Raw genomic sequence first — 15,187 nt, forward strand, 5'->3', positions numbered from 1 at the left:
AGCGTCTAGTTTCGTAAAACCGAAATGAAAAATTAATGATTACCAATATTAGTGATTATTAGATGTGTGATGAATGTTGAGGAGGTTATCATCGTTAACGTTATTTTATGCAAAATTTATTCCAAGTATTAATGAAATAGGTAACGATGTTTGGCTGTGTCTTGCGTACTCAATAAGCCCGTGAACAATGAGCACCCGGAGGAATCGACAGAGTCAAAGTGAAAAGCCATATTAAAGAAACTATAAATCCGTGAAAATAGGCGCAATTAAGTTTCACCGAGTCAATGACAAAACTTATCTAAGTAGCACAATATTTGCCGAGATTTTGAATCAACCATAAACTATATTCAACTTTCATCGATAATACGTATAAATGGTTTTTTCTTCTTCCTCCATCTGTTTCCATCTGTTGAATTGTCATTATAAAATGTTAAATCGCTCGTTCCTCATTAAATTATTCCACTTTAATGGCGCTGATTTTCACTCGCTTAAATGTCCCCCTAATTGTTCATTTTATCCAAAGTGATATTCAATGGTCGATGGAAAAGTCCGATTAATGTGGCACACACGAAGCTTATGTTTAACCGACTTGGGACGAATGCTACACAAAGTACAATTAGCCTCGTGAAAAATTTGTTAATCGCAGGCTTTGGCGCAGGAAAGTCGTTGCGACTGTATAAATAGCGTAAAGCAGATTATCGACATTTTCCTTACGTACATTATTACAAAAACTCGATCGCTCCACCGTACGGTGCATGCAGCACACGCTTGCATCAACTATCGAATTACTCCGATTTAATTGTCATCAGTCGCGCGGGGCTCGTTAAAAATCTTCTTTGTATCCTTTTATGCTCTATAAATTGAAATTAATTGTCCACGTCAAGTCCATGCAATGCCTCCGATCATTGTCGTATCTCCCGAAACCTTAGGCACTCCGACAACTCCGACGGAGTTTTAATTAACAATTGAACAACAGCACAGCCTCATCGCGTCTTGAGGACGTTTAGTAAAATCGCGACTCGGACTGACGAAGTTGGAATCGCCAACGAAGGAAAGAACCGATCGACTCGAGCGTAACGAATTATTCCGCGGATACGAGCTAATCAGTTATAGGATATCGTGGTCGTGTAAGCGCGCCGAGTTAATTAGAGGGGAGGCCTTTGCTCCTTTGGGCCCGGACTTTTTACGAGGAGCACCGACTCACTCGTATATCACTCTGCATTATTCTTTACGGCCCTGCCCGGTTCAATGAGAAGCAAGTGGTCATCTGCGAAGCGCATATCCCTCCCGGCCCTCCACCCCACGGCTATTCCGCACCCGCCACCGCATAATCGCAACCCTCGCCGTTCTGACCCCTTCCGCCCCACCCACCGCCACGCCGTCCAACTATCATTACAATCGACGCGCATTATTTAATTGATTGCTTTGGATGACGAGCGATTCTTTTGTTATTATTATTTACGTGCACGCGCAGGTAAAGTGTTGCTATGCGAACGCTGCCATTAAAGACACGAAATTTTTACTGAAAACGGATACGGGAATATTGTAAGGATATTTCATGGATACATTATTAGAGTTGCTACACGGATCTTAATACGCGAAACATATTGCTTCTCATGACTTTCTGGCTAATATGCAGCGAGAAATCGAATACACGAAGTTGCGGGCAATTTGAGAAATAAGTTACGTGATTATAGGAAGCAACAAATAAGACCATCGAGGCCTAACTCGTGAAAATAAATTCCAGTCATAATATCTGCATAAAGTTTCTCAATTTCTAACGATATTTTATCTATAGTTTTTTCTTAAAAAAAAAAAAAAAAAAAAAAAAAAAAAAAAAAAAAAAAAAAAAAAGAACAATCCTGTTTGCTTGAATTTAATTGTGTAAATACTGTTAAAATTTAATTTATATATAAAATTAATAGCATGTATAGCATTAAGAAAATTTCATACCAACGTTCAGCCGACGTTAAACTTAATGGAAACAACAACGACTTCTTAATATCGAGTATTTACATTTCAACTTTATATATCATTATTTCTAACTTATTGAATCAATTGTTTCTCGATTTTTGATTAAAATTTCTGCAAATTCTTTGAATACTTCTAATTCCTTACAATATTTACTAGCTTACATTATATATTTCAATAAAGCGAGTAGAACATAATTATCAATAATTATTATGTATACATATACATATGCACACACACATACATACACATACACACACACACACACACACACACACACACACACATATATATATATTTATATAAATATTTGTATATCATTGCACACTGTAAGATATAATCATCAAACAGAAATTATTGGTAATTATGTTCTCCTCGCTCTACCGATACACATATAATGTACTAGAATACATTGAAAATAATTATAAGTATTGATATTCGACTTATTTGCAGAAATTTTAATGAAAAATTGAGAAACAATTCACTTAAGTATGATTCATTTAAGTCAATTACTTTAAAATTAATTTAAAACATGTTAATTAACAATGAATGAAATAATTATTAATTTTTTTTTTCTCTTATTATTCTACTAAAAAAAAAATTCGACAAATATTTAATTAGAGAATTTTTAAACCAAGATTGTGATAATAATAATAACCCATTCATAAAGTATAAATAGACATAAACAAGTGGTGAATTGGATGTAAATTAATTCATGTAATATCTTAGCAGTTTTTTATTTCAAGACTGTCATACTTTATCATTATTCTTAGGATATATTGCGTAAATTAACTAAAGTAATTAGATAATTATAAGATAAAATTGTAAGATACAGTAAACGAACATTTATACTGTTATATTTGATTAATGAACTATTTTAATAATTATTAATTAATCGTTGATTATTAATAATAAAATATTGCCTTAATTATTGTGAATTAAAATTTTCTAAAATTATTAAATAATTAATTATTATGTTGATGGTTTAACATTTAAATTAAAAAATAAAGAAATAATATTGAAAAATATCTTTTGTCATTATTTTAGTATCATAAAATTAAACTATAGAATAAAATATAAATTGTTATAAATTATAAATTTTCTCATAAATTACATGACAATTTACATTTTCGCTAATATAAATTTAATGCTCTCATTATACAATGAATAATTTTATTATATAATTTTACTATTTGTATTAGTTGAAACTAATATGCTGCCATTCTCATAATTGTCCATCTGAATGTTATTGAATGTTAAAATGTTCGAGTTTCTTTATCGTTTTGTATTATCGAGCGACAATTTCATCACGCGGGACATTATAATTTCTATTATAATGAAATATATCCTTACCTAACGTGAAATTTATTTATTATTTTATTCGTTTGTAATAATTATTTATTTGGAAGATAAGTATGAACAAGCCGATTAAATGCATCGGGACAAGTAAGTACAAGACGGTCAAGAGAAGGTTGATAATTGTATAGTACAACGTAATTGTAGGGTACACGTGCGAATATAAGATCGAACATTGTAGTATTAGTTTAAGTCTTAAAGTTGTGACCGGATGTGAAGGGCTTATACGTAACGATGTGTAATTTGTTTGATTGTTCATTATGTATTGTGTTTGAATTACGACTATAAATTATCATGACAAGTTCATATGGGGTAAATTATAAATTAAATTATACGATTTGAGCTACATTGGCATTATTTTACAATGTGGCATAATTTTCATAAGCATTAGAGTATATATGAGAATTTCACGTACTCGAAGGGAATATTTATTTTAATATTAATATAAATATTAAACAATGAATAAAAGCATTCGTATGCTTCGTTATAATTTTTTGTATTTAAACATAATTGAGAAAGTAACTTTCCTTTCGATTCAAGTAATACTGTAATCATTGCTGATAGATTCGAACTCTAGAATATAGCGTTCGGAGCTTAATTCTTTCATAAAAAATATTGCATAAAAGTGAGGAAATGACAGAATAAGTTCTACATTTAACTTACACTCGAGTATAATATAAATTCACCGAGCAAACATTTTTATAACAACGTTCTAAGAATAGGAAAGTCTTTGATACTTTGTAAATCTAAGATGAACAAATTTATACTCTCTTAATTATTAGTAATTTTTCTTTTTTTCTTCTTCTTCAATGCATTCGTAGAAGACACCTTAGAAAATAAAATAAATCGTTAAATTTTCAAAGGTAAATAAGTAAATATTTCATATGTATTTATATAATAATCGATTGGAGCTTAACTTCGATTAATGAAATCGATATTCATTCCTTGATTAATTATCATTCATCTTTATAATTATAATTAGTGTTTCCATTTATATACATATATATTCCAAACAATAACAATTAATATACAAACTAATATTATAAGAATCAATTTCGAAAAGTATAGAATAAAGAATACTCATAGCTTGCCTCTGTTGCAAATTAGCGCGAAGCAAGTAATACTTGTGAAGCTTAAAGAAGATTCCCATATGTCCGACTTTAGTTAAAGTAGGGAGTCTGAATCGTAAATTGTTGTCGTAGTTGCTACCTTATCGACATTTTTATCGATTATAATTATCTTACATTATTTCGAAGCTTTAAAATAAAATTAATAAAAAAAAAAAAAAAAAAAAAAGAAAAAAAGCGAAAAATGATTGTAATAAAGGTATTCAAAAAATTATGGAATAATCTTGATGGAAGAATAATTTTAACAATCATTTTACGTTATGCAGTTTAAATATTACAAATAAAGTTGCCAAACATTTTCAATTAATTAACATATTCCTATCATTAATCTATCAATACATCGAGGCTGTGAATTAATGAAACTGTTAACTTTAGTTAATTTTAATTATGTATTTGATATTTTAATAGTATACTTTGCATTTTTCATCGATAGCTCACAACTTATACTTATTAAATCGATGCTTTACTAATGCATATTACTAATTATTATGAAAATGACAGGAAGATAATTGCCAGGGAGAATATTTATCTATAAAGAAATATCTCCGGAAAGTGCTTTTACACTTTGAAAAGCGAAGCATAACTTTTTATGTAAGCTCTGCTTTAAATTGACTCTTCAATATCAATATCAAGCAGAAATAATAATAATGCAGAGTAAAGCCGCCTATCCCACCGGAATCCCGCTATTTCCTCATTATATCCCGAGAAACTAATATTAACAAAGTGATTAAAAATTTATTTTTATTAAAAATGAATAATAAAATGCTAACATTTCATAATTAAAATGTTTGGTTATAGTGAAATTCCCTCGGCCCCTCGCCCCGTCGGCCCCTTTCTCGCCGCCACAAGCCAAGTCGAGTGATCTATTTTCGGTACCAAAAGAAGATATTACGTACCGGATAATTGATATTCTATAGTCGTAAGCGCGTACGGTCTACGCAAATCACGTAGTGCCGTTTGAATATTATTTAGTCGTCCGTGGAATCGGCCGCACTAGGTAACAATGCCATCGGTCGGTAAATTTTAAAGACTCTGTCTGCTTTGCAGGTAACTTCGTTATTGCTGGAGGCCGAGCGACGCAAGCTGGCGGTGTTGCAGCGGGAATTGCAGGCGGCCCTGGCCGAGGGTGGCAGCGTCAAAGTGAAGGAGAAGCAGCGCCAGGAGTTACTCCACGCCATATCGTGAGTCAAGTACAGACCTCCTATCCCCCACCTCACCCACGCCCTAACTCTCGCGATACTACCACTAGCATCCGCCCACGTTACTAGGGTCCACCTCCCTTCCCCCTCACCTGTCGGCACCTTAACGTCCATACTTTCTCGGTTCAACGTTTGTTTTTTAATACGCACAGACGCGCGCGCGCACGCATCCTTTGCCGGTCGACACACCCATTCGATTGTCATAAAATTCCTAATTGAATTGCCATCTTTGTGGCCCTCTGCTTAAAGGATCCAACGTGGCGCCTCTCTCTCTCTCTCTCTCTCTCTCTCTCTCTCTGGTAGCCTCTCGACGAGTTGATATATTACAAAGGCTGGAGGAGAAATTTCGCGTTTTCTTAAAAATCAAACTTGTATGCTTCCGTTGGACGAACGCTTATTTAGCCGTGAGGATAAGGCTTATTAAAAAATAGCTTTCAACGGCTGTATTATTTGTAAATTAATAATAAACGGACTCCCGATGAAAGCTTGGATCGGTTGAGTTTATGCCGAATATAATTGTTGATTTCTGACTGGAAAAGATCTTAGACAAAGAATTTCATTTCAATTGCGATAAATTAACATTCATATTTATTATCGATATTCATCATTGTAATTCAAATTTTTAATATCATTTAATGATTGCTAATGACTTATTTGACCGTCGAGAATCAATCTCAATTATGATGAATTAGCAAATTCTTCTTGTGCGCAAAATCAATGGCGTTTAAGGTTTGTTAAAGATATATTAATATTATGAATAACACAAGTCAATTTAAGTTCGACATATTCTTACATATTTAATTAACTTTTTAATTTTTCATGAAATTTAATTCCGTGTATTCGTTTATGCTTTAAGAGATATTTTTTTTTTATTTTGCTAATACACGTTATAACAGCAATTGTATCGCATTTGTTTTTAATTCTATGCTTGTAAAATATATCAAAGGTATTATAAGCTTCTATGAGATTCGTATTATGAAATTATTTAAAAATATATATAATTCGTGTTATATATATATAAATATATATATATATATATATATATATATATATATATATATATATATTATTTCGGCTACAAGTATTTTACAACAAATGTACGTGTTTATTCAAATTTTAATAGTTTTGATGGCAATGTAAAATTATAAAATTATATAAAGATACATGAAAATGCTTGTGTCTATTCGTCTAAATGAATTGTAAAAAAAAAAAAAATAAATCTTTAATTATATCGTATTTATGTTTGCCATCGACTCTACAAAACTGTATGAAAGATCAAGTAAGAAGAAAACAACAAAATTTTCCTCCCCAATGAATTCGAATGTAAAAAACATTGGGATTAAATGATGTCATCAGCTAAGAAATAATATTAATCAACAATGCAACTTTAACTTGATAGACTTTAGAGCTAAAATTATTTTATCGTTTTCAATAAATAATATTACTGCTTTATGTACTTTCATAGTTATGATGTTTAAGCTAATCACGAGAGAGAGAGAGAGAGAGAGAGGGAGAGAGAGAGAGAGAGAGAGAGATGCTCTAAAATTTCTACAAATTCAAATATAAAATACACTTTGTTAAAAGCATCTTCGTGTATATTAACCATGAAAACAAGCGTTTAAAAATCAATTTGAAATAATAAGTATAATTTTATTAAGCATTATGGCTGAATTAGTTTTGGAAAATAATACATAGTTTACGAGTAGTTTTTTCCGTTTTAAGAGCTTAAAATTCTTGAAATATTACAAAACATATAAAACATAAAAGATACTCATTACGCATAGTTTACAATTTTTCGTATCCATTTGCTCGATATTTTACGAAACAATAAAAGAATACGCTTCGTTATTTATATTATTATTATTATTATTATTATTATTATTATTATTATTAATAGTGCGATTCGAAGAAAAAAATTTTATTTCCTTCGATGAAAGAAATATAAAAGTTAGATAATGCACGACAAGTTTTATTTGATTAGCCAAAACCATAAGAATAACAAAAAATTTTAGTCGAAACAGTAACTTTCGAGATGAAGTTGTTGAAAAAAATTTATGGGCCGTGTAAATTTCATACGACATTGATCGCAAAACTGTATTTTTATTGTTCCGAAACGTTATCGTAAAAATTTGATTTCAAAAATCGGTATTTTTAATAAGCAGAAAACTGTAATTTACAATTTCAGCAGACACTTGTAATCAACTTTGTAAAATTGCATTGTGCATTTTAATTGAAATTTATAAATTAAATTTCATTATCAATCAAAGAATTCTATCAACTCCGATATTATATGAAAACGTGGAATCGCGCTAATCGATCAAAATCCAATGCACTGCTTAAAAACTGCTTTAACCGGGGAAAAAAAAAAAAAAAAAAAAAAAAATTGCATATGATTTTTAAATTAGCATTAACGCACAATAGTAAAGCCTAAGATCGACGTTTTGTGTTTTTGTTTTTGTTATTGTTATTTCACGTTTAAACATCGTTTATTCCTACAGCAAAATACAAGCGCAACACGAACAACTGGACAAGGAATACAGGATACATGCAGCTGGTGTCCTGTTATGCAATTCACGGGCTTCTGGAAAGGTGAGTTGTACAAGAATAATTAATATCCATGATAATTATTCATTGAATTTTACATTTTTGCATATTTCAATGCACAGGAGAATAGATGTAAGACAATTTTCATATTAATGTAATCGATTGTATGCAGTGGAACCGATGGAATAATTTATTTTGACTTACCTTGAGCTATGCATGTTTTTATTTGTTTAAAAAATTAATAGCCGATGATTCGGCAAATGGTAATGAGAATTCATAATGACCGTAATCAATTCAGCGTCCATGCTCATTATGTATATTCCTTTCACTTTTATTGCTCTGAAATAGGCTCGAAATAAAATTTTCTTATATCTACATTCGAAATTTTTATTTATTGAAAATATAAAAAAGATCATTAGGATATTAAGAATATTATCAATTGATTTTTGTTGATTATTTTTTTATTTGATTTATCTTCACTCGAATATTCACTAAAATCTATTATTTATTATTAATTATTATTATTATAAAGGTTTTGTGTTGAATTAGTAAATAGTTTTAAAATCTAGTTTAATAAAGGAAAAATCGATACTTAACGTTCAAATTAATCGAGTATTGAGTTTTGTTATTAAAAAAAAAAAAAAAATCATGTAATTAAACAGTGTCGTTATCTACTGATTCATGAATGTGATATTCATTTGCTCAAATCCTGTTAACACTTAAAAGTTCATAAACAATGTCACATTGAGTTTGTGCTTAAACCTATACAGTTAGGTAATATTATTTTTTTGCTCGGTTATGTGAGGTGTCGTTGGGCATGAAAAGAAATTGAAATCATTTTCTATTCATTCTCATATTATTAATAATTATGAATATCCAAATTATATTGTAAAACATTTAATTTTAAACTTATCTAATTAAATTCTTTCCAATATATATATATATATATATATATATATATCTACATGAATAATATATAAATGTGTCTTTTATTCGTTTGTTTATATCATTTGTTTATAATTTATTGTAATTATTTAAATTTATATTTATTTCAAATTATTAAAAATTTAGTTTAAATCCTTTTATTTTTATAGTGTTGTATATTTATTATATAATTTATTTATATTTTCTGCGATATTTATTAACGTACTTACTTACATATACTTCTTTATACGTCGTATGTTTATTGTAAAAGCAATATTTTAAAACAATTTAAAGAATATATCTTTACATTTAATATTTTTAATATTATTTTCCTATGCTAATATAAATGACTAAGTATTTTACACATTTTCATTATATCCGGAATGCGAACAAAATTTTATCTCGTTAAAAGTTTACATATTCAACATATATTCTCTTACGGTTTATCCTGCATAGATATATTTATAATTATTACGTGTGTATTTATCGTCAATTTGTTGTTATATTGTTGTTATATTGTTGTTGTTGTTTTTTTTTTTTTTAATTCAATACTAGTTGTTACGTATCAATAAAAATATTTATAATTATTTGTTATACCGTAGTTCTTTGATATTTTACTATTAACAATTTCAATTAATATTGATTTTCAGCTATATGTTTTGCTCTTATATCTAGGATACATGTATATTGTTATTTTAATTATTTTGCATCTTTCTCATTTAGTTCTTCTAATAATTGTATGCAAGGAAAATTGGTATGAACAAATGTCTTAGAAAGATTATAAAATTAAAAGCAATTTTTTTTTTGACTCGTTATCTATATTATAATTTTATATATTTTTAATTATTATAATAATCTTTTGTTTTATTTTTGTTTTTTTTTTTTTATTTTTGGAGCATTTTCTAAGCAATTTAAATAAATATCGTGTCATTCTTCTATCATTTGCCATTATTTCGAATAATATATTCTCATCGTTTGATTTCTTACGATTATTTTTATTATTTTTCTTACTTTTTCATTTTAATTTTTCAATAATAATATATATATATATATATATATAATTTCATATGAAAGTTTATTATTACTCTTATTTGTTGATTACATTTTTTGGTTGGTACAACATTATCTACCTTCAAAATTTTGTATTATTTTATACTGAAATTATAATGTGAATTATTAATGTTCGTATTGAGTTAATTTTGTAAGTATTAAATGAGACTGAGAGAGTTGTAAAATTGTTGCCTATTATATTATTAATTCGTATAGATTACGGTTATGAGAATATTATTGTTTTGGTCTTCACTTGTAATATAATTGCAATTTGATACATTAGGTTTATAAATTTATTGCATTAATATTATCGCAACAAAATAATAATCGTATAACGATAACCAAAAAATTAATTTATCCGTGTTTTAATTACGTATAATGTGTGCATGTTTTTAAGCTTTTTCTTTTGCTCTTAATTTACATTTGCCTTAATTTATATTCTTAATCCTACCGATAAAATAGACTTTTTTTTCTTTCTTCATTTTTTTATCGGTACGTAGTATTGCTTTGTTATCAATGTTGAAAATTATATTTACTCTTCTTTACGAGTGCAGTAATAATGTTTCGATTTGTATTAAAAGGTCCTTTAAGCATTTTAATGTATTTTTCGATGTTCAATTGTCGGATAAAATTGGTTCCCATGCGACATTTCTATTGATATTTACGGCGATGGATAGAGCTAATTAGCGCGTATACGAGATATAATTTGTTATTCTGAGATTTTGTTACATTCGACCAGTAAGTAATAATAGATATATGGAGTTGAATGTCCCAGTGTCGGAGTGTCAAAAAGACCTGTCACTTTAAGTTGAAATTCTTGGTGTAGACGTGAATGTATTGTGTTTGTTAGTAATTCATGAGAAAATACTTTTTATATGTCCTCGTATAAAAAGATGGTAGAATTTTTTTTTCTTCATTAATGCTGTTAGTGTTTGGATGTCCAATTGTATAGTTTATCGTGATTTCCGTTGTATTTCAGGTCTTCCAAGTCTTGTCTATTATGCTTTATAAGTAAAAATTGTTTATATTCTTCATTATAATGTTTAATTTTTAGTTTATGGTAATTATGGCAGTATGTATTTATTACACATAAAACGTATTTGTTAAAGAAAAATTCAATATTTTATGAAGCAGGAGTATTTCTAGCATTGTATGTTTTAATATTCTCGAAGGACAATGAATGTTGGGAGCGTATGTAATTGTCTTTAAAGCCTATTAATTTAAAATTTCTTTTCACGGTTAATACGCTCTCAAGCTGTGCCCACGAGAATCAATCCTTTTCTCGAAATATTGCGGAATTTAAACTATTGATATTCATACACTTGGCTTAGACATAATTCCATGCCAACTCGCTCGATTTACCGAACAACAATTTACCATTGCCGTGTATATTAAATTTTCTATGCTTTGTATTTATTTACTCGTCATATTTCTCGAGTATAAAAGTTTATGTCTACCCAAGCCATTTATTGATCGTAATAAATAATTAAATAATAACAATAAATGCGAAACATTCATAATTCGGTTGATACAGATAAATAACTATTAAATATAATGTAATAATTATATAATCGTTATAATGTTATCGATTAATATTTTCAATGTTCAACACACGCAATGAATAATTTTATATGAAATTAATATATATTTATACAAATGTACGTCTTAAATATTGGCATTCGATACACGCTCTGCTAAATACAAATAAAATCCCTCGAACGTATTTACGTTTGGCCACTATACATTATCATATTTTTCCGATTTGTTTATCCATGTATTTGCACTTAATCCTACTTGATCTACTACTTACGCACGAATAACAATATTAATAATCATAATTTTAAATATTTTAATAAATGCTTGGGCGCGTTTTATTGTGTCGAGTGCGGTTAAACGATGTATGAAATATCAAGTTAACTTGTAAAGCGATTGCATATATTTCTTTAACTAAAAATCTGCTTTCCGATTAAATGTGTTGCGATAAAAATTGAGTCTCTTTTGGATTTGTCGATAATCCCCGAGAAGTCGCCCACTCTATCTTTATAATACTTATACCTACGCATAAACACAATGTGAGAAAGATGAAGAGGAAGGGAAGCAAGTGCCAGCCACAGAAATTTCGCCTTATACGTTGTTTGGCTGGAGGGAGAGAAGCGACGATTGGAAGGGGGGGGGGTGGCGGCGGCGGCGGCGGCGGCGGCGCAGATTTAATTCTAGTAAAACACGGCTTATCCGTATAGCTGTCCATCAATCTACATTTCCGTCGGAGACTTTCGCCAAAGGGGCGGCATACTTTGTCACTTTAGGCGCTTTTCGAAGCTGGGAAAATTAACTCGGGATCGGTTTAGAGCGGAATTTTCGATGATATAAGTATGGTGTGGCGCGAATGGGTGGTCTGGATGGTCGAATGGTGGTCTCGAAGGATTGTGGAAAATTTCTGCGCAAGTGTTAAAAGATCTGCAGGGTAGAAATTTTTTTATTTACAAAGAAACTCAAATTAAGGGAGATTTTCATCTTTGTCGTGCGTAACGAATATTTTGTATTTTACTCTACTTTGCAACATTTGCTCAAATGCAATTCAAATTTTGAAATGACGCTTAGTGAGCGTAGTTCATTGTATTGTTGTGTATTTAAAATTTTATCGGAATTATTAACGTTGACTATAGTCGGCGAGGCAAATCCCTGAGTTATGAAAAATACTATTTTTTTGCTTGCTGATAAATGTATTATTAATAAATATTAAACGAAGTCTCGAAGCTTTTTTAATTTGAATTTTAAATGAAAATTTAGTAGAATTTCATAAATTGCGAGTTTTCGAAAGATCATTTTATGATTTGACGTTGATTAGGAAATTGGCGCTATTTTAATGTATGACGTAAGATATTCACCAAATTTATTCTTTTAATTTGCAATACATTATTTGTAAACTTAATCTTAGATTAATGTATTTTAACGATAGCGTTGGTGCGTGAATTGACTGAAATGAAAAATTTGCGTCTACAATTTTCATTTCTTTTCGTTTTTTTTTTTTTTTTTTTTTTTGCTTTTTGCTTTTTGCTTTTTGCTTTTTGCTTTATTGAGGAAAGATGAAAAAGTACCGAGCGCTTTTATGCTATGATTAATGATGAGTGTACGGGAATACAGTAAATTGTAAAAGATATTGGTGAAACGAAAGTGTAATAACGAGCGAGCTTGAGGTTAACAATGTGTCGAGAGAAAATCCGTTGTTAGACCTTGTAAGCTCGTCGTGATTATCCACATAACTTTTAAAAGACCAATCAGCAAACGTGTTTTATTACCTTTGAACATTGGGGAATAATCTCGGGAGGTGGAAGTCCATCCATTTGGCTCCATTAACATTTGCTGCTCGTCTCTGCTGCCGTTAAGTTTCCCTTTCCGATATTAGCAGCCCCGCGCCAATGTGCGCGCGCATCGGCACAATGCACCTGGCTGGCCCTTTCGCCCTTCGCCCTTAACTTCTTATCGGATGAAGTACTTTGGGCGCTTCATTTATCGCTGGAGATTTCGCGGCAGCCATTTGTTATCGGTCGAATTTCATCATGGAAAAACTTGCTCAGCCCATTATTCGCGTGACTCGCTCAAGAAGCTTGAAGATCGTGAAACGTAATTCTGACACTTTAGTGTGCATTCGTTGTGTGGGAGAAACTTAACTCTTTGAGCCACACCCTCTTATCTCAAACCAATATCAATTAGTATTTTAGTAGAATGAGATTAGCTCCTTCCGATAGTTCTTTGATTAAATTACCTAATTAATCTTTCGTCAGCTAATTTATTATACTCTGTGAGGATGTGTAATTATGAAGATATTTGTGCAGTGCCGCTCATAATTCGAAATTATAATGGTTCTAAGAGCTTCTCGTGAATATTTATGATCCATAAATAACAAATCCTGCTTTAAAAATTGTAAAATTCAATTGGGCCATTTATGCGGAGAATTAATATGGATTGTAATAAAATATTTCAAAGTTACTGAGGAAAATTAATGAAAATACATGATTATAAAAATTATTTCCTATTAATAAAATATAACGATCATTATAATTATATGTTATTTTTCTGCTGGAGCTTGGGGGATAAATTTACCTAGCAGTGGCCATCACTGTTGCACTTTTTTTCTTTTAAACGCTTTTTATTAATTAATAAATAAATAACGATGCTCCGATCAAGCCATTCTAAAATATCGTAATCATTTGAAATATTTCTTTACTTTTGATTTTTCATTTCAATTATGCATGGTTAATTAAAATGATTCGGTACGTTACGAGAGAAAAAAGAAGTAAAAAAATCGTTGGTCAGAATTTTTTAATTTTACGACCACGTTTCTTTTACTCTTACTTTATGTATTTTAATTATTATCATAATATTAAAATATAATATGCTCATTGTATGTGAGAATATCATAATATTGTTATATATAATAGTATTTATTAATAGAAATGTCACATTAAGCAAACACAAACTCAAAATAACATGGTTCGTAAGAAATTTAAAGCTAATAAATCTTCCTTCATAAAATTCTCAAGAAATTAAATAAAACTCTTGTATATGACGACCAATCGATACATTTCCAATCGATTGTTTCTACCAGCACTTACCTTTTAATACGTAATATTTCGACCCCAGAAATCACGATATTTCATATAATCGTTAAGTATACTGGACAATATAGCAAAATGTTTGCACCTGCCGGTATGCCACATTTATGTTTCCATAAAGTTTTATCGAATCGTTTAATAATCGCGAGGCAAAGGAGCTTTAGCCAGGAGATGTACGCAAACATTGAATCGCGCTCAAGCTGAAAATTCATCAAAATAATTAAAAGGACGAACGAGGTGCCGTTCGCTTATTCGCAAAAGCGTACTTTATCGGAAAAAGTTTACCACCTCCCCACCTCTGCCCCTTCGCGAATATCCCTGCCATAAATACGTGCGATCGCGCGGCTTTTCGCACGCAATCAGCGCTTAACGCCCAGTCAGATCCCCCCCCCCCCTCAAC

The 15,187-nt window shown here is 30.1% G+C and overlaps 1 protein-coding gene across 1 annotated transcript in view; it reads left to right on the forward strand.

Moving 5' to 3' along the window:
- LOC105363871 (uncharacterized) overlaps positions 1 to 8,350 on the forward strand; it is a 22,179-nt gene extending 13,829 nt beyond the window's left edge. The window contains exons 2-3 of the mRNA XM_011501673.1: positions 5,502 to 5,635; positions 8,152 to 8,350. Coding sequence (XP_011499975.1) covers positions 5,502 to 5,635; positions 8,152 to 8,350 — 333 coding nt within the window. The remainder of the gene's footprint in view (positions 1 to 5,501; positions 5,636 to 8,151) is intronic.
- Positions 8,351 to 15,187: the final 6,837 nt, after the last annotated feature.

Source organism: Ceratosolen solmsi, unplaced genomic scaffold, assembly GCF_000503995.2.
Source record: "Ceratosolen solmsi marchali unplaced genomic scaffold, CerSol_1.0 scaffold28, whole genome shotgun sequence".
Lineage (NCBI taxonomy): Eukaryota > Metazoa > Arthropoda > Insecta > Hymenoptera > Agaonidae > Ceratosolen > Ceratosolen solmsi.